Source organism: Lonchura striata, chromosome 4 (assembly GCF_050655825.1).
Source record: "Lonchura striata isolate lonStrDom1 chromosome 4, ASM5065582v1, whole genome shotgun sequence".
Lineage (NCBI taxonomy): Eukaryota > Metazoa > Chordata > Aves > Passeriformes > Estrildidae > Lonchura > Lonchura striata.
In genome coordinates this window covers 56803316-56823241 of record NC_140706.1, presented here as the reverse complement: position 1 = coordinate 56823241, position 19926 = coordinate 56803316, and the positions used below count along the sequence as shown (strand labels likewise).

General features: G+C 44.5%; 2 protein-coding genes and 1 pseudogene across 16 annotated transcripts in view; 2 read left to right on the top strand and 1 right to left on the bottom strand.

Moving 5' to 3' along the window:
• HERC3 (HECT and RLD domain containing E3 ubiquitin protein ligase 3) overlaps positions 1–7284 on the top strand; it is a 53317-nt gene extending 46033 nt beyond the window's left edge. Inside the window, exon 25 of the mRNA XM_085579140.1 lies at positions 320–7284. Within this exon, the coding sequence (XP_085435266.1) occupies positions 320–321 (2 nt within the window). The 3' untranslated portion in view covers positions 322–7284. The remainder of the gene's footprint in view (positions 1–319) is intronic.
• LOC110480915 (pre-mRNA-processing factor 6 pseudogene) lies at positions 2993–7284 on the top strand (annotated as a pseudogene). The gene has a single exon (XR_014955190.1). The product of XR_014955190.1 is annotated as a pre-mRNA-processing factor 6 pseudogene (transcript).
• Positions 7193–19926, bottom strand: part of FAM13A (family with sequence similarity 13 member A) — a 133191-nt gene continuing 120457 nt past the window's right edge. For 7 of the 14 annotated variants that reach the window (XM_085579121.1, XM_085579122.1, XM_085579128.1 and 4 more), the window contains 6 exons: positions 17967–18074; positions 17604–17699; positions 15984–16067; positions 11874–12070; positions 11092–11193; positions 7193–10227 (listed from right to left, as the gene is read on the bottom strand). In XM_085579121.1, the coding sequence (XP_085435247.1) occupies positions 10101–10227; positions 11092–11193; positions 11874–12070; positions 15984–16067; positions 17604–17699; positions 17967–18074 (714 nt within the window). In that variant the 3' untranslated portion in view covers positions 7193–10100. The remainder of the gene's footprint in view (positions 10228–11091; positions 11194–11873; positions 12071–15983; positions 16068–17603; positions 17700–17966; positions 18075–19926) is intronic. The other 7 variants (XM_085579126.1, XM_077782975.2, XM_085579132.1 and 4 more) reach the window with 3 other exon arrangements.

Sequence of the window (19926 nt, the reverse complement as noted above, 5' to 3'; positions counted from 1 at the left end):
AAACTACACATAATGTTTTTCAATCCATTTATACTGAAAAGGACACTATTAATTTAGTTTGAAGTTGCTTTTACATAAATCACGTAAACAGAGACCCTAGAGTCACTGAGGTGTCATTAGCTGGGGAATGTATTCCCAAGTTGCTTTTGTACACCAAATGCAGTCTGCATAAAAGGGATTATTAACTTTTTTTTTTTTTTCAGTTAGGCACCCACATCCACCCTGGTACTGGCTTATATATTCAGCCAATATTTGCTATACACCAAGTTTTTCACAAAATTATGCATTGTTTGATGTATGTACATATCCATTATTCTAGGAGCTGGTTTCCTGCATGAAGGTGTCCAAAGGGAAGCACAAGGATCATACACTTGCTGACCAAGGTCCAGTAAGTGTTCAACTCTCCATGCTGTGAGTGACCATGCAAGTTGGTGAAACTTGACTGTTCTCTCCAAGAGCTGGAGATGTCAATCCACTCCAGCCTCCAAGGGCAAGAGCTTTTTCCATTAATCTTCTAAATGTAGGGCACCAAGACATGCAGTGGGTGTGTGAGGTGGCCTGTCCAGTTTGGACTCTCAGAACCAATTCCTGGTTCTTCCCCCCAAGGAAAGGGCCTCTGACATCACTGTGCAGTGCTGTGGCCGTCAAAAGCACCAAAACTTTAGTGAATGCCTGAGGGAGAAACAGGAGGAGACCAGGAAATCCTGCTCGGCCATCAGCACATTTAATTATGGTGCACCAGGTCCACTCTGCCCCATTTAGTCCCCTTCTACCACTTATGGGTTACTTTGTACTTCTCCAGGTACTGGAATCCATGCAGACTTTTTTTTTTTTACTCAACCTGTAACAATTTTGGTCTGGTTGCCCTGCTCTCACCTCAGCAGCAGCAGTCAATCACTGACTTGGAAACAGCTCCAAAGACAGTTCCTCAAGTGGGAGGATGGCTGGCAGCACTTGCCCTCCAAAACTTGCACACACCAATAATAACACCCAATGGATAGCAGAATGATTTAAAGAAAAATGCTTTAATTTCACTGCCATTAACAGAAACATCCATTATTCAACTGTTTACTCAGGAGTAAACAGAGTAAAACCAAATGGAATGGCAGGTTTTCCCTCTGTCTTTCACTCCTGCAATCTTATTTTGTGTGCAACCTGTTCATGGCCAGTATTTACATTTTAATGATTTATTATACCGCAATGTGGTAACACAGACACATGTCTGAGGCAGCCCCTGCAGTTGGAGCCTGACAGACCCTACTGCCATCCTACAGCAGACAGCTTTGTTCTAGTGACATGGAAAGAAGTTGTCTTACACTGAACAACTTATTTATATCACATAAAGTACCATTTTGTACAGTACTTCATGCCTTTTAAAAAGCACAGTCTTGTATTTAATGTTCTCCAGTTAATAGTCGTTGATGTTGGCACAAATCATCCAACAAAATGCACAGCTCTTGCTTAGATTGACTTGGTGTGGTGGGGCAAACATAATTTCTGGCTATTTTTGGTCAGTGGGAAGTTAAATCATCTGTGTGAGATAAAGACAATGTCAGGAGTCCTCCTCCTGTGCAGGTTTGGGAGAGGGGAGTCATAGCATCTGCAAACCCAGGACAAAGTTCAGCATTGGCACATGTCTTTAACCGGACTGGAATTCTAAAATTCACTTCTTTCTGATAATCTTTTCTAGCAGTTCCCTTCACAAGGAGGTAGCTAAAGTTTTGCTTCGTTTTTGCCACAGGAAAGGGCTTGAACAGTTCAAAAAGAGATGTCTAGGTGTGTTTGGTGGTTTTTTCTTTTCTTTTAATGTACAATCTTCATTAATAGGCTTTGTTACTTTTAGTTTTCAAAGTTCAAAAATACAAACTCTCTAAAGTGCTTAACTGTACTTACATTTCATAGAAACTATCTGAAATTCTAGCAATATACTGTATAAACAGCAGTAATTAAGCATCAGAAAATGCTATAATCTCATCAGTTTAAAATTAAACTGGACTGTTCCCTACATATCATTTATCAAGATTTGTCAGGGCAAAAGCCCAGCTGTTGAGGGTGTCTTAGGCTGCAATTCAAGACATAACCAAAAGTATCTATTCTATTACCAACTGTTAAAACCAGGTGAGGCAGTGTTCTTTTATCTTTTCCAAGTCCCATCCCTCACGACTCTAAGGGGATGTCTTCTCTTAATGGGCCATTGAGTCTTAATCAGCATGACTGATAAAATCACATCATCCCATTGTGAGATGCTTTGCCCAGTGGGAGAAGCCAAGCATTCTTACCTGAATATAATCTTGAGACTTGGAGCACTACAAACAGCCTTTTCCACTGGGTTCCCAGAGGAATACCAGGCCCATTTACACCACCACTGGACCTTCAGAGGAAAACTATACCCTTCTACAGGATCACTGCTTCAACAGAACCACATCTGTCACTCCAGGAGGACTGCAGCCACCATTTAATAGGACTGCTACCAACACCCTGACCAACAAGGTGTCAGGTTGTATTCTGACTCTGTCAGTGTTTTTGTGCTACTGCATTTTATTTGAATTTTCCTAGTAAATTGTAGTTCTGACTTGGGGTCTCCCACTGGTTTGCTTTCAAACTATCACAGGGGGTTTGGTTTCTTTCCTTTTGTTCCTTTTTACATACAGAATTTTTTTCCCATTAAGTTGCCAGGAAACATTAATGACTGGGTTCTTCAGAAAAACAGGGTGCTTAAGAAAAACAAGAGACTTGGCCAGGCTTAGCGGAGGAGGGCATCTGGTTGCACCTCTATTATCTGGGAGTTTCTCTCTGAGGGGCAGAGATACTGTGAGAATCAGGCAGGTAAGAGATGGGGCTGGGGCAGATCAGCTGGTCTCTGTTCGCTTCGGAGGATAGTCAGTTGCTGCTTGGGGAAGGGAATTAGCTTCCGCTGCTGCTTCTGCCACCACTCTCCTGGCTGTCTCTTACAGCTCTGCTCTGGCTTCTGTCTCACCTTGCCACCACCATCATGAACTCAAAGAAGAAGCCGTTCCTGGGCATGCCCGTGCCCCTGGGCTACCTCCCAGGGCTGGGCCACAGAACCACAGGTTTCACCAGCCACTCTGATATTGGCCCTGCCCGCAATGCCAACGACCTTGTGGATGACCAGTACACCCCGCCGGGCAAGAGAACTGTGGGAAACCAGATGAAGAAGAACCAGACAGCAGATGATGATGGGGATTTTGAATGACACCAACTATGATGAGTTCAATGGCTATGCTGGGAGCCTGTTCTCAAGCGGCCCCTACGGGAAAGATGATGAAGAAGCAGATTCTATTTATGCAGCTTTGGATAAGAGGATGGATGAATGCAGGAAAGAAAGGAGGGAACAATGAGAAAAAGAGGAAATAGAAAAGTAATGTACGGAACAACCCAAAATTCAACAGCAGTTCTCAGACTTGAAATGGAAATTAGCAGAGTTTACTGAGGAGGAGTGGCTGAGTATCCCAAATACTTGAGGATGCCAGGAACAAGTGACAGAGGAATCCTCGTTATGAGAAGCTGACTTCTGTCCCCGACAGCTTCTTTGCAAAGCATTCGCAGTCAGAAGAATCACACTACCGTGGACTCATGCCAGACACAATTTGGTGGACTGAATACTCCGTATCCAGGGGGTTTGAATACTCTCTACCCAGGAGGAATGACACCAGTCTTGATGACACCTGGGGCAGGTGGATTGGATATGAGAAAGATTGGCCAAGCCAGGAAGACCTTGATGGATATGAGGCTAAGCCAGGTGTCAGACTCTGTGACTGGCCAGACCATAGTGGACTCAAAAAGATATTTGACAGACTTGAATTCCATGATTCCCACACATGGAGGAGATACCAGTGATATCAGAAAAGCCCGTTTGCTCCTGAAATCTGTCCGAGAGACCAATCCTCATCATCCACCAGCCTGGATAGCATCAGCCCAACTGGAGAAGGTCACTGGCAAACTCCAGGTGGCTTTAAACCTCATCATGAAAGGAACAGAGATACGCCCTAAGAGTGAAACTGTTTGGTTGGAAGTTGCTCAACTTCAGCCAGGAGATACAGCCAGGCTGTGCGGCGCCTGCCACAGTCTGTGTGGATCTGTGTTAGAGCAGCAGAGCTGGAGACAGACATCTATGCCATGAAACATGTCCTTAGGAAAGCCCTTGAGCATGTTCCAAACTCAGTGTGTTTGTGGAAAGCAGCCGTGGAGCTGGAGGAACCTGAGGATGCCAGGATCATGCTGAGCCAGGCTGTGGAGTGCTGTCCAACCAGTGTGAAACTGTGGCTGGCGCTGACAAGGCTGGAGACATATAAGAGCGCTCATAAAGTCCTCAACAAAGCCTGGGAGAATATCCCCACGGATCGTCACATCTGGATTACTGCTGCCAAACTGGAGGAAGCCAGTAGTAATACCCAGATGGTGGAGAAAAATCATTGACAGAGCCATCACATCTCTTAGGGCTAATGGTGTGGAAATCAGCAGAGACCAGTGGGTACAGGATGCTGAGGAATGTGATAAAGCTGGAAGTGTGGCCACATGCAGGAAATCATGGGAGCTGTTACTGAGATTGGGATCGAGGGAGAAGATCAGAAACACACATGGATGGAAGATGCAGACAGTTGTGTTGCTCATAATGCCCTGGAGTATGCCCAAGCCATTTATGCCTATGCCTTGCAAGTCTTCCCGAGCAAGAAGGGTGTGTGGCTGCAAGCAGCCTACTTTGAAAAGAACCATGGAACCAGAGAATCTTTGGAGGCTATTTTGTAGAGAGTTGTTGTTCACTGTCCCAAAGCAGAGGTGCTATGGCTCATGTGAGCCAAATCCAAGTGGCTGGCGGGAGATGTGCCAGCAGCCAGAAGCATCTTGGCCCTGGCTTTCCAGGCCAACCCCAACAGTGAGGAGATCTGGCTGGCTGCTGTGAAGCTCAAGTCGGAGAACAGTGAGTATGAAAGAGTGAGGAGGCTGCTGGCAAAAGCTCGCAGTAGTGCTCCCACAGCAAGGGTCTTCATGAAGTCTGTGAAGTTGGAATGGGTGCTTGGGAACACTGCTGCAGCCCAGGACCTCTGTGAGGAAGCCCTGAAGCACTATGAGAGATTCCCCAGTGGATGATGAAAGGACAAATTGAAGAACAAAAAGAGCTGGTAGAGAAAGCATGGGAGGCTTGTAATCGTTGAAGTGCCCCCATTCCATACCCCTGTGGCCTTTGCTGTCCAGGCTGGAGGAGAAATTTGGGCAGCTGACTAGAGCAAGAGCTGTCTTGGAAAAGTCTTGCCTGAAGAAGCCAAAGAATCCAGACCTCTGGTTGGATTCTGTACATTTGGAGTACCGAGCTGGGCTGAAGAACATTGCTAACAGTCTGATGGCCAAGGCACTGCAAGAGTGCTCCAGTTCAGGAATCCTGTGGTCAGAAGCAATTTTCCTTGAAGCTGCAACGAAAGATCAGGAGTGTGGATGCTCTCAGGAAGTGTGAACATGACCCATGTGTCCTGCTGGCTGTGGCCAAGCTGTTCTGGAGCGAGCACAAAATAACCAAGGCCAGAGAGTGGTTCCACCACACAGTGAAGATACTCTGACCTGGGGGATGCCTGGGCCTTCTTTTAGAAATTTGAGCTCCAATATGCACGAAGGAACAACAAGAGGTAGGGAAACGCTGTGAGAATGCTGAACCTCACCACAGAGAGCCCTGTGATGTCTGAAAGGACATGGAGAACTGGCAGAAAAAGACCGGAGAGATTCTTGTGCTTGTGACAGCCAAGCTGAAAAATACATTCTGGAGTGTGCTGGCCTTAGTTGCCTCAGAGGTCTCTCTCTGTAGGACTTAACCTGCCCTTTCAGTGACACAGATTTTGAAGGACAGTGTTGGGGGCTAGGTCTCCTTCCTTTTGTTCCTTTTTACTTACAGAATTTTTTCCCTTAAGTTGCTAGGAAACATTAACAACTGGGTACTTAAGAAAAACTAAAGAGGTGACCAAGCTCAGGGGAAGAGGGCATTTGGTTACATTTCTCTTATCTGGGAGTTTCTCTCCGAGTGGAGAATTTGGCAGGTAAAGGACAGAGCTCGGGCAGCTCTCACTCTCTTTTGGCTTTGGAGGAGGATGGTCAGAGCTGCTCCTTGGGGAAGGGAATTTGTTGCTGTTGCTGGAGCCCAACCCAGACTGCTTCTTCTGCTGTGGAGTAAGCCTCTGCTTGTGAGAGCAGCCACTGAACTGGGACCTTATTAACACCTCACTAAAAAGAGGGACCTATCTTCATCTGCTTGGGTGCCTGGGATCCTGAGCTCAACCCTTTCTGTCCTGCTGGGAGCCAGGCTCCTCTGGGCCACCCTCACTGCCTCTTTGGCACTGCTCCGAGCTTTCACTGCACGGTAGCCCTACACCCCCTGCCTGCTGAGACATCCTGTGGTTCCAGCCACAGCTCTGGAATAACTTCTGATACATCTCCTCTACCACTCTGGGATTTTTGCTCATTCCTGCTTGCTGCTTCTGATAGTCCTGCTGGGGCACTGGGATCAGCTGCCCTGGGGGTTTCTGAAGGCTTCCCTTCAAAGCACTTTCTGATCCAATCTGTCAGAGGAGATCCCCTCTGAAAAGCCAAGCCCTAGGTCAGCACACAAGTCCTCTGGACTGTTTGGAAATACAAAATTCAGTCTTTGCTGGTTGTATATGGAACAGGGAATTCTGCAATCAATAAAAACCAAACCAAGCCATGAGTCCCCATCCCAAGTGCTTTCACTAACACATCTTACCCAATATCCTGGGGTGACTTTATGATGCTTGTATCCCCAACCATCTGTTCTGTTTATGCTGGGTATTAAGTTTTGCACCTTTAAGGCTGGTTCCAAGATTGAAGAGGGTGGCAGAAGAAGCATGCGGTTTGTTATCTGAAACTGCACGAGCTCCCCACATCCTGCTCCTGGATTCTGTTGTCTGCAGAATGGACAGGGGGACAGAGCTCTCTTTTGCTTTTAGTTAGTTTTTAGCTAGCTGAGGCAGAGAAGTTCCCTGGATCGTGGCTTTTCATTTTCTTGGAACTGTTCAAAACTGCTTTGGACCAAAATCTCAGAAGAACACTGGGAGTTCACACCTGTGGCCCAGGAGGGCTGGGACACTGCATTCCAGTGCCAGAGGGACCGAGAGACACCTAGTGAGCTGAGCTACACCCCACAAAAAGAATTTTCTGAATCTGCCATCACTTCAGAATAAAAAGAGGTTTTATTGTTTGGTGTTGTTCATTTTTTATGTTTGTCAGTGCTTTGCTTGTTAAATAAACTTTTTTTCCACTTTTCTTCAAGGACATCTTATCCCAAACCTGTTGAGGCAATTTGCCTTAAACTAGGACACCCACCCTGATTAGCAAAGTGCACGTGCAGCCCATGACCACCTTTGGAAGAGTTCAAGGGATCCCAAAGAGACCAAAATAGAAGCAATTTTGGCACGAACACACACAGCATACCTAGCAAGTGAAAGGGGATAAAGTAGCCTTATATAAGTACCACAAACTAAATACAAGTATTTGTGAACCCACTTGCCCTTAATAAGGGAGGGGGAGAAGTTGTTCTGGGAGTCCTTTTCACTCCGCTGGTGTGACATGCATGAGGCCTGGCTACAACAAACACTGGAGTTCATCTTGGTTATTTGGCTTCTGTACATTGGAAAGATCCCCTGGGGAGCTGAAGAAAGCATTACAGAAGTGCTCTCCCTTGGGACTCAGGGTGGAGTGTGGCTCAGGGCAGACCAAGGGTGCACATAAGTCTCTGGAGTGGGAGAGTGAGCCCAGGTGTCCCAGAATGGCAGAACTGTGAGCCCTGAACTTGGGGCCTTTCCCTACTTCAGGCAGCACCTGTTTGACATGAGCACCTTGTTGGGGTTAGGTTCATTTTCTTTTGTTCCTTCTTACCTATAGAATTTTTCCCATAAGTTGCTAAGAAACATTAACTACTAGGTACTTACGGGTACTTCAGGAAAAACAAAGAAGTGGTCAAGCTCAGGTATCTGGTAGCACTTTTCTCATCTAGGGGGGATTTCTCTCCAAGGAGCAGAGATACCATGAGAATTGGGCAAGTAAAGGGGTGAGGGCAGTGGCTAGTCTCACTCTCTCCCTCTCAGCATCAGAGGACAGTCAAGCTGTTTCTTACTGCGGGGAGGATTCTGTCCTGTACTGCTTCTTCCTTTCTGGGGTGAGCCTTCTCCTTGTGACAGCAGCCACTGGACTGAGACTTTATTGACACTTCCCTCACTAAAAGAGGGACCTGTCCCCATCTGCTTGGGTGCCCGAGATCCTGAGCTTGCCCCTCTCTGTCCTGCTGGGAGCCAGGCTCCTCTGGGCCACCCTTGCTGCCTCTTTGGCACTGCTCCGAGCTTTCACTGCACTGTAGCCCCTCAGCTCCTGCCTGCTGAGACATCCCGCGGTGGCAGCCACAGCTCCGGAAAAGCTTCTGATACATCTCCTCTACCACCACAATGAGATTGTTTTACTCATTGTTTTCTGAGAGTCCTGTGGGAGCACCGGGATCGGCTGCCCCTGGGGTTTGTGGAGCAAAGCCTCCCTTCCCATCTGTCACTGCCTGCTCCCTGAGCACTGCAGCGCCCCCCACAGGTGCAGGGGCATCACCACACCCGCCCCACCCAGCCAGGAGCCAGCAGCGCCCCTGCTGGCCGGAACTGCAGCAGAGGGGGCAGGACTGGGTTGCTGTTCTGAGTGGGGTTAGAGCTGTGCTGCTGTTGTTTGTTTGCTTTGGTATACACCCTGGTAAAGAACTGTCATTCCTGTCCTCATATCTTTGCCTGAGAGCCCCTTAATTTCAAAAATTATAACAATTTGGAGGGAGGAGGTTTACATTTTACATTCCAAGGGAGGTTTCTGCCTTTCTTGGTAGATACCTGTCTTTCAAACCCAAGACACACCTGCATCAGGTGTACCAGGACTTTCTTTTCTGAAAGTCATAAACAAATTTGAAAACAGTAAATTGTCAAAGCTTGCACTTGAAACAGGTGCACTTTGCACAGGCAGAGTACATCCCAGTTCTCTGTGGTATCCTCTGTACTGCCATACCTCCTATACTGGGAAGAAAAACCTATCCTTTGTGCCACCATCAGTGCTGCTGCTGCAGCCTACACAAGCATGACGTGCACAAAAGAGATTTTAGGTGAGTTTGTGGGACACCTCTGTGGGCTGTTCAGCTTGGGCTCACGTGTCTGTATGACAAACATTCCTACTAATGGGGTGGGTCTTCCAGGTATCTACCACATATTTGACACCAGATATTTAACCAACCACCAAAATCCCAAGGGACTCTGACTTCAAGCTTTTGAAACCTCTTCTCTTCTCTGTTGCCCATATGTGGTCAGAAGGTCTCAGTATCACCCTCCAAGCAGAACAAGCTGGTAAGAACCTAGCTGCATGGCTCATTTTCTTTACTATCCCAAAACTGAGGTGCTTTCTACTTGGGTTGAATTGTCATCAAAAAGGTGGGAAGAAAACCCAACTCAAGCCTGGGCAGAACTGCAACTCACACCAACTCTGGGTAATGAGCAGATTATTACAGCATTTCTCTACAGCAACAGAAGATGCTGGACTCCAAACTGGTCAAAAATCTGAGCAAATCTTTACTGTAGCTACAAGAGAACAGTCTTGGTGCTGCCTGACGTGTGCCTTAACATGAGATTGGTCAGGGCACTTGTCTGTTCAGCTGAAGTAGAAGCTATTTGATGATTTCAGTACTATTAATCCTATTCTGCTTCTTGCTATAATATCCTGGGAAAAAAGAACAGCATGGCTGGCTTTGATATTCTAAATATTACAGGATCTGCAAGCAAATCAATACAGAAGGATCGCTTCAGTGCAGTAACTAAGCGCAGTGTTGTGCCTCCTACACTGGTAAACTCCATTTTGGGCATCAGGCCCGGAGAAACCATGGGCAACAGCAAATGTAGAGAGTTAGAGAAATCCACCTTTCCTCCCTCTCCCACTTCTGGGAATGACCCTTCAGTTCCCAGGGAGCTCCTCAGCTCTCCCAGTCAGGCTCCCACTGCATTCACTTCATGCATTTGTCCGTTTGGTGCTCTCTCCTCTTTGTTTATTGGCAAAAACAATCTCCTCCTTTACATGATCTTGGAGCTAATATCTCTCTTACTGATCAGAACTTCCAGCAGCCTCAGCTTGGCCTTAACCTGCTTGTATTCATTGTACTCTTCAGCCATGGGAGTGCGGTCTTCTTTCTGCACATTCCTAGTGGGAGTGAAAGCAGACCATGAAGATTTCTGTAACAGGAAGCCTCCCTCTGTCCACCAACAAGACCTACAAAGCAGCTCCTCTCCCCCACTCCTGATCAGGGAACAAGACCAAAACATGTATCCTTTAGAGAAAAAAATAAACAAACAAAAAAGAGGCAAACAAGCTTCTCCAGCAAAGTGTGGGATGGTTGTATGCTGAGACTGAGCACAACCCCACAGTTCTAGATGCAAAATCCTACTTGAAACATGCCCTGCTTCTCTGAAGTCACTATCTCTGCAAAACAGCTGGAAAACACTTCAGGAGCCTTCTGAGTGTCAGCCTGTGAGCCTGGAAAAACAAAATACAGCCTCCCCTGTTTTGGCATCACAGCACTTACGCCAACAGGTGCACTCATGTAAACAAAGATGGCATTTGATCAGATTTGTCTTGGCTTACAGAAAAATTTTAAGTGTCCAGTGATTTTACAAAAGCCCCTAAGGATGATGGCTGGTGGCAAGAAAGAGACAAGGTAATTTAAGTCTATAAATATATGAAAACATTCTATCAGCTTGATAAGGAGGGACATTTTCTTAAAACAATAAAACCAGTTACACTAAAGCAGAAATACTTGAAAAAACTAGTGTCTGAATAGCTCACAGATAAGCAAGAATAGGACAGAAATCACTAGGGAAAAAAGGAGTTATTTTAACATTGAATAACTCTTCCACCATTCTGAATGTGGGTAAAGCAATGATAATGATTGTGAAGAAGAAATACATAATATTGAATTCAGGTAACTTTCCAAATTTGGAGAGCTCTGTAGATGAAAAACAGATTAAAAGTAGCTGAAAAACAGAGAGGCAGCTGAAAAATTGTTACCTTCCATTTTGTTGGAAAAAGTTATCTTCAAAGTCTCTCAATTTTTTTCTGATTCGCTTTTTCTCTTCCCTGACTTCTTGGAGCTGCTCTAACAGTTCAGGGCTGTTGGGTTTAAAGATAAATGAGATTATCCATATGTATGCAGTAAAACCAGGAAACATACAGTAGACCTACAGATGTTTAGTTGTATGCATGCCAAACAACAGAGCTGCTCCTGCAAGCAGCTCTGGTAGCCTCACATTACTTAAAACAAAAAGTTCTCTGAATTTAGTTTAGCAAAATGATCAGAGTCTTAAGCTGCAGCTTCTAAGGAGGTCAAGTGTGCACTTCACAATTCACCACTAACTTCTGTGAAACTTATCTCCTGCAGATGGGTCTGTGTTTGGTGACTTTTATAGGAACAAATTCAATGGTCACAACTTAGAGCTACCACCCACATGTGTTTGCACCAGACTTGAAACTAGCAAAGCTAGAAGCTAAGTTCCACTTGACCTTTCAAAACATGAAAAACCTTCTGGAGTGCAGGGTTTTCATGATAAAGGCTTGCCTCTGGTGGAGTTACTATTTAGAGATGGAATCCAAAGGTGCATAAGCTATGTATCAGTATCAGGACAAGGTAGTTTCTTTCCAAAACATTTCTATGAGGGTGTATTGCATTTAAAAATGAAACATGAAAACTTATGGCTCAGATCATAAATAGAAAAAAACCTTAGACAGTTTTCTGACAAAATACTATCTTAGCAAGAAATAACTTTTTGCAGTTGCCTGTGAATTCAACGTACATGGATGCTTCGTGGAGATTTGAAATCCCCATATCCTGACTGCTCCTAGTTGGCATCTTATCATCCACTGGGGAAACAAAGCCATCAGCATCATCTTCTAGTTGATCCAAGAAGCTGCGCACACTGAAATCTGTTTTTATGGTAATTGTGAGATCCGGCTTCACATTGCTGTCCTCCTCAGACCCCTCCTCTTCTTCCTACACACAGGGACAGAGCACCCCCACAACAAGACAGTTATTGCTTCCCTTCTCAGAACAGGCTCCTCCTCTCACCACATGCACTCGGGAACAAGAAGTGGAAAAGCAGAGCAAAAACTTCCATTGCCAAGCAATACACAGGACACCAGAAGACCATCAGTAAGACACCCTAGAACCAAAGCATGACAGAGAAATTGCCACCACAAACTAGGTTGGTTAAGGAGACCCAGAGTGACACAACTGAGAGAAAAAAAATACTTGGGGTTCAGAGCAACCTGTTTCTTCGTTTAGCTTATGTATTCTGACATAAATGAACCCATTTACACTTGTTACACATATTATTCAAAGCACACCAGCCATCCCCTGCATTTCTCTGCAAACATTTCCCAGCATAGACACTGCCAGGTTAAAATGTGGAATTTTCTCTCAAAAGATACAGCTCAACAGCACTCCCTAATAGCTGAATTCAAGACCTCAAATGCTCATACAGTGAGCTCAGATGAGTTTCACAATTATGCAAATGTGGGATATGATTGAGTGTAAAAGGACTGCTGCTGCTAACATGTTCAAACATTAGCTCTGACTTTGCTGGAATACACTGAAAATTGGTCTAGAAACTCATCACAGTGCAATTTCCTATTTCCTCAATGCACACTGATGAATTGGTTGTGTTCAAATTTTTTTACAAAATTTATAGGCATGAGATATGAAAGTCCCTGCTGCAGTTGGTATTCACCAATTCACTGTGTTCTCAAAAGTAGGGCTTGTCCTGAGACACTGTCCAGAAATAATTATCAGGAAACGAGGCTCAGTCTCTTATGTACGGAGACCTTTCTAGAAGGCAGTTTTCAACCTTAATATAAGGAATGAGGCTTCTTAGAGAAAGCAGGAAATGCCAGCATGGACAGTAAATATGTATGTATGTGTGTGAAAATGTATTTATTTTACAGCCATGTAACTCTAGCCAGGAAGGATCTAAGCACATGAATATCTTCAAAAGCTTTTTGGGGCTAATATTACTGAAGTCTTTAAGACAAAAATATATTGTAGCACCAGGATCAAAAGTAGACATTTTTAAATTTTTAAATTTTGTTTTTTCCTTGTGAATAGTTCAAGTATTCCTAAGAGACTGGTCCCACATTTCAAGCAAAAGGTAACACCAAGACCTTAGTCCCGTTAAACCCTCAGTGATTTATAAATGCATACGTTTAAATTAAATTATAGCTTGCACAGAGTTTTCTTTTTACTTTAAAGCTCTAGATCGCAATGATACATCTCAAAGCCACAGGCTGAAAATTACAACCAAGACTGAGGGTGGAGGGTGAAGAAAACATTATCTGGGAAGAAGTTTTGAGTAGCAATAATAACAGAAGATATATTATATATATATTTATATATAATATTATATTATTATTTATATTAGAATATATATATATATAAGATATAAAAAAAAGAAGTTTGAATTCTTCTTAGGAAAACCTGCAGGGAACTTGTGGAAGTTGAAGCAATATTTGGCACATGATTAGACAAGACCCATTTCTCCAGACATCAGCTGTACAGTTTAAACAGAAAGCACAAATCAGCAGCCATATACTATTCTTAAACCCTGCCAACAACTCCAGACTGAACTGGGGAGGGGAGACCATCTTTCACTGCCATTACCCTTTCCCTAGGCATGCCACCCTGTCCAGACCGATCCTGCTGTGCCATGGAGGAGGATTTGCTAACTCAGTCTAAGCAGTAAAAGCAGCACACTTTGCTTTAGAGGAATCTCTGGCAACAAAGGAGGAGCTCCCATGCCCTTTTCTGGGAGAGCTCCTGGAAAGAAAGCAAAGGGACAATTTCCATGAGCAGTGTGACAAAGCTGCTCCTGAGGACTGATGCAAGGTGTCTTCCTCCCAGATACCCATGAGCCTGTCTTGCCTTGCTGTAGACACCAGCATGCTGCCCAAGCCAGCAAGCAGCTCAGGAGCCAGCCTCCTGCCACGGGAGGCCACAGGAGGAAAAGAAAGCATAGAAATTTCATCTGGACCTCAGAGCCAGCACACTGCACCTGGTTGTCACAAGATCTCTGAAATAATTTTACTCTTTAATACAAAGGAGCGGATTAGAAGGATTCTTAGACAGAACTCCAACAGAAAAGGCCCTCTAAGGCCTTCCCTTTCAAATCTCCCAAGGAACATCACTTGAAACCTGCAGCAACATTTACACCTTGAACCAGAATGATCTTCATACATGAGATTCATTTAGCATGCACCTGCTTAGATTGCTAGGCAATTATGAGGCATCCCAGAGTTACAAATGTCAAATCCCTAGAGTATCCTATCTTCAGTACTCCCACAAAGCAAGAATCCTAATGATTTTTCCAACACAACACTCAAGATATTGTACCAAAATGTTTGCTAAGTCACCTCAAAACACCTTTCAAGTTTTTAGTCAACTCTCCCAAATGCTTCAAAAAAAAACCTCACCCAGAAACACACAAATACTGACATTGTCAGTGGCCTGTCAAATATTTCCCTGCCCATAGTGGACCTATGCAGGAACTAAGTTTTGGGGCCTTTTGCTAATTTCCTCTCTTTACTTCTGAGTGTAGTTCAGTATGAAGCTGCCAGGTGCAGTTTCATAGAGCCCCATTTAAGTGTTAATAGGCACATCATGTTAGCAAGCTTAAGGCTGTCATCCTGATCTTCTGCCAGAAACCCTCCAGGTCTGTATTCCCTGCAGGACATTGCTGGACTGGTTTGGTGCTGCCCGGCACAGCACCAGCCCGTGGTGGCCATCAGGGATCACCATAATTGACAGCTCTAAGTTCTCACACTGGGTGCAAGCAGAGGTGGAGAAAAAATGACACACTAAAAGAAAAAAACAGAAGCAAATTCCCAGACCGGTACTGCAGATTTGATCCAGCAGTTATCTAGAAAATACTAAGAAGCTCAGTGATCATTAACCAGCTTTCAAACAGCAGCTTAACATCTTCAATCTGCAATCTGGTATTAAAGAATATGTGCCTCAAATAGTCCATTAATATACAATCCACTGGACTCAATCACCTTAGATCTCTAAGTCTGCAGTACTTACATTTAACCAAGCTCTGGTGGGCAACTGAAATATGACCCAATGTGCTGAAGCACTTCTCTCCCTTGTTACACTGCAAGGGCACAGAAAACAAGCCAGGGCCCAGCTCCACACTGCGTGTCCTGGTCAGCTGTTGGACTTTGCTATGATACTGGGCCTTGCCCTGAGAAATAATCTTCCCCACCCCAAATTATTACTCCACAGCAGCACAAGAAGAAAGACAACAATCCTGCCATCCAAATCTGACCAAGTATCAACCAGCAGAACCAAGCTGTTCTTACTTCCATCCTTATTAATTTAAAAACACCCTGCACAAGGTGGTGAAAAAGAGCCTGGATAAAATAAGTGGAGGGGATCAGGTAAGGATCCTGTAAGTGGCCTGGCTGGCTCCATGTGCGAGGGTTAGTTTTGTGAGAGCTCATTCCTGCCATGGTGCTGTGAGCAAGCCACAGAGCCTGGGAGTGAGAGAAACTACTACAAAACAAGTTAGTTTCTTGTAAAAGAAAGGAGGAAAGCAAGATAAAAAGTAAGATACAGGGCTAACTGTGATTTTGAATTTTTATTTAAAGCAAAATAAAATATGTGCAGATGGAGGGGAAAGAAGAAGGATAGGAAAGAATGCAAAGCCAAGGTAACACTGTAGTCTTATCTACAACAAGGGAAGAATTTGATCAGAATTGGTGAGGCTTAAAGCAGCTACTGATTTTTCAGGAGGACACTGCAAAAAAAAATCAACACTGATGAAAAAAAAAATCAATCAACCATTCTGTTTCATTGGTATAAAGGGGAAAGTTGATGCAAACTGAGCAATTAGTTAGCAGCTGGAGGTCTTCACCTTTATCTCCTTGAAGAAGGAAGCTGTTTCGCCCTCGATAATTGGCTGCAGCAAAGGGCTTCTCCGCTTGCTGGAGGGGGAACCCTGTGACAGGTGTTAACAAGTATGTTACATTGTGAACCCCTTTCTCCTCCACCACCTGCTCTCCTCATTCTCACCCAACACACTCACCCTCAGCTCATCGCTGGACCACCAGAAGAAATATCTTTCTCAAGAAAGAAAAATAGGCCTAGAAAACCCCCTGAACCTTGGGCTGTTTTCTCTCAGGATGTTGCTTAGCAAAAGACACCACTGCCAATCTGTTTTTAAAAAGAAACTTAGATGATTATTAGCTGGGTAGTGACTACAAGGCAAAGGCTGCAAGAAAATAATCCCCAGCCTGAGGCCCATACACACACAGAGCATTTGGCTGGCTCTCCAGAGCTACACTGTAAACTCAGCCAGGCTCTCCAGATTTGCTTTCCAGGAGCCTGATTTTCCAGTGAAGTACCTACTGATGTAGAGATGGATTTTCAAATGTATCCTGTCTCTCTATGAACCTCTCACTGTTCTCACTCAGAAGACTGGGAAAAAAAAATCAGTCTCATCTCTGCTCTGCTAGCCTCTGTGGATTTTCAGTTTTGTGCTCTAACAGGACCTGGGCTCTCTTTGACAGCTTTGCATTAAACTACCCATGCACACCTACTCAGCTTCCTCCTCGACTGCCAGCACTGTCTTCACAGCACACATTTTGGGGACTATTGTGCATATTCCAGGAGGAACAACTTTTTATTTCATTTTAAATGCAGGTCCAGCAACACCTCCCAGCATTTGCAGAAAAAAGCTCCATACCTCTGTGACACTGCAATGGGTAATGATGTGCCTGCCTGTTCACTTCACTGGCTGTCTACAGAAAGTGGGCAGGACATGAGCACGGCTCAGGAAAAGCAAAAAAAGGTTTATACATGACAGAGTAAACAGGAACTTTGATAAAAGAACTCTCTTTCCATAGATAGGCTTGAAGAGTTCTGTGTGGGTTTTTTTGATTAATTAATTTTTAAAAACTGGACAACACAAACTGACCAAAATTAAAGCCAGCAAATTTTCTTCCTAGAGGGGTGTATTGGGCTCCTTGCTGGGCACCTTGAAAGAGAGTCTCTTAATACAAGTAAAGTGTTAGAAGACTGAGGGTCCTTTCTTTCAGCCAAGGACACAACTGGCATCTCCTGTGGGATCTGCTCAAGTCTGTGTTCTGTGTACAGGAACCCTGTACATACAACCCTGTGGAACCAAGCAGCATGGAAGGCCTACAGCTCAGCGTGGGTTGGTATAGAAAAAAGAAGTGAGGCTGTAGCCAAACAGATGATGGATGAAATAACAGCAGCAGCCCAATGGAAAGAGATGAAACAGTACAAGTTGAGATGTGCCCCATGGCTCACAGGTGGGCACTAAAGTCCCTTGACCAGCTTTGCCCAATGTCAGTATGAAGTGTGTCATTGATTCACTCATTTGCTTGATCTTTGAGTGGTAAGGGAGACTGGGACTTAGCCTTAGTGATTGCGTTGTATGCAAAAGTGTGGTGATTCCTGCTTCCTCAGTTTGAAACCAAAGAAATACCCCACAAAAGAGTGCTCTACTCACAATAATAGGGATGGTGTTGACTCTGGAGAGGATCTGTTTGATCAAGCGATACCTGTCATACAACGGCTTCATCACCTGCCGCTCATTTTTGGTAACCTGAAAAGGAAAAAGAGAGAAATCCATGAATCCTGCAACAAATGCTCCACTCTAGAATTCACGTGCCTGTGATCACCCTCAGTCTGTGGAGCTTGAAGAAACTTGTATGGGGATGACAGGAGCATTAACCCTGAAATTCCTGTCCACCACTGCATCACTTGTGCCTGGTGCCAGCTGAAGCTGTGTGGGCTGTCTTGTAAAGGGGCTGTAAGCCACAGGTGGTTTAAATGACCAATTAGGGATCAGGTGTCCACAGCACAAAATGACCTGCGGAGGCAGCAGTCTGTGCTTGCAGTCATGTCTGCCACTGTGAGCACAAGATGAGCTTTCCCATCCTTGTTCTTGTGGCCGGCCCTCAATAGCTGTGTTCAGGACCTGTGAAAAGAGAAAGTGGCTGCACTGACTGGCTGTTGCAATGTGAGATTTCCCTTGAGTATAGTAAACTGCAGATTTCACAACATCTGACTTTCTGGCTTTGCTATTCCTCCTAATTTCCTGTACAGCCAGCAGTTTTTCCTTTTTAGCCTCCTAACCTTGCCCTCCATCCCTCCTCACAGCCATTTTGCTGGGAAGGGTTCACTGCTTGGAAGTGATGAAGGTGCCAGGGCTGTGCGGTATAGAGAAGAGAGAATAGTGCTGTGATGTCCACTTCAGGTGTTCTTTATATGACTCTGTCCTTAACTCCACTCCTCCTTACTGCTTGTTGTGCTCCCTCCCCAGTTTTGAGAGCATTACAAACTGAGTGTGTTCATTTCTGGTTTTCTTTCAGGTTCAAGGTGGGTTTTATTTCTTCAGTGTTTTCTCACAGCAGATTAGAAAACAAACAAAATCCTCAGCAATACCTGATCATCATTCCACACTGTCTGACCCACATCCTATTAAGTGTCCTTCCATTAGATCTTTTGTCTAACTTTAGATTATAAAGCTCTTATGAGGAAGCTTTAACTGATGTCATGCCTTTCTACTTGCTGCTAATCACTAGAGCACCTGAACAACTGCCATTTAAAAATCAGCATTAACAGAGTAACCCCTAGGGAGAAAAGGGAATGCAGCTTGAGAGAGTGAGGCAATTTTAAACTGCCTTTTATTTTGTCTGCAGTTGACTTTCACTGGCATAATCTTTGTAAAGCTTTTACATCCTCCCTCCAGAGAAAGAGACTATTTTAGCTTGTGAGGGGCAGAAAGGCTGTAAGTATTGCCAGGAGAGGGATCGCAGGGATTAACTCTTAAGAATCTGGAGGTAGCATCCATCTTCCTCCTGATAGCCAAGCCTATGTCCCCTATGTTGGGGACAAATGAACAGGGAGGAAAAGGAGGAAGATCGTTATTCCTTTCTTGGTTCAATGCAAATATCCCCAGGCCTGATAAAGGGGATATAGATGAGCAGTCTTGAGCTCTGGGGACTGAATGTCCCACAGCCCCAAAGCACAGCAGGGCTCCAATTCCTAGCAGCCTCAAGCTGCCTTTTCATTGAGTAAGCAGCTCACATGGATTAGAGGGATGTGAGCTGCATGAAACAATTCACTCAGTCCTCTTTGTGTTGAGTTTTGTGTTGATGAGCCTGCACTCAATTGCACTGGCTAGCAAGTTGCCTCCAACTTTGGACATTTCTCTGTAAACCCATTCGGAGTACAACTAGAGAAACTGGGTAACCTAAATATATATATAATATTATTCCTAGCTTTACAAGATCAGCAGTTTTTGGAACAAGAGGTACAGCACTACTGTTGGCTCAGACAGTCTGTTACAAAAACCCCAAGACTATGATGAGGCTTATGTTCAGGCTGAGAATCAAACCTTCAATTAACAACATTTCAAAGCTGATTAATAGCATGGTTCTGTACAGAAAAATAAACATAAGCCTTGGAATGGGTACAAAGTCCCTAGGTATGTTGAAGAATGGAAAAGTTAAACATGCTTCAATGTTTGAATATCAGTGTGTATGGAGTCTGAGACTGTCCTGCAGCTCATTTACACCAGCAAACTTTACAGAAAGCATATCTTGAAAGTAAATGTTTAGGACATGGGCACACTGTCTCATTAGGTAAACATAAGTAAGACCAGTAAAGTATATTTTGGGAGAACATCAAAATGCAAAGAGACTGTTAGAATAATGGAGCCTTTGACACAACTCTGGGGCACACTCCACGTGGCAAAACATCAGCAGCTGAGAACAGACCATTGCTTGCATTGTTAGAGCAGCTCAAGAATTTCTGCAGAGACAGAC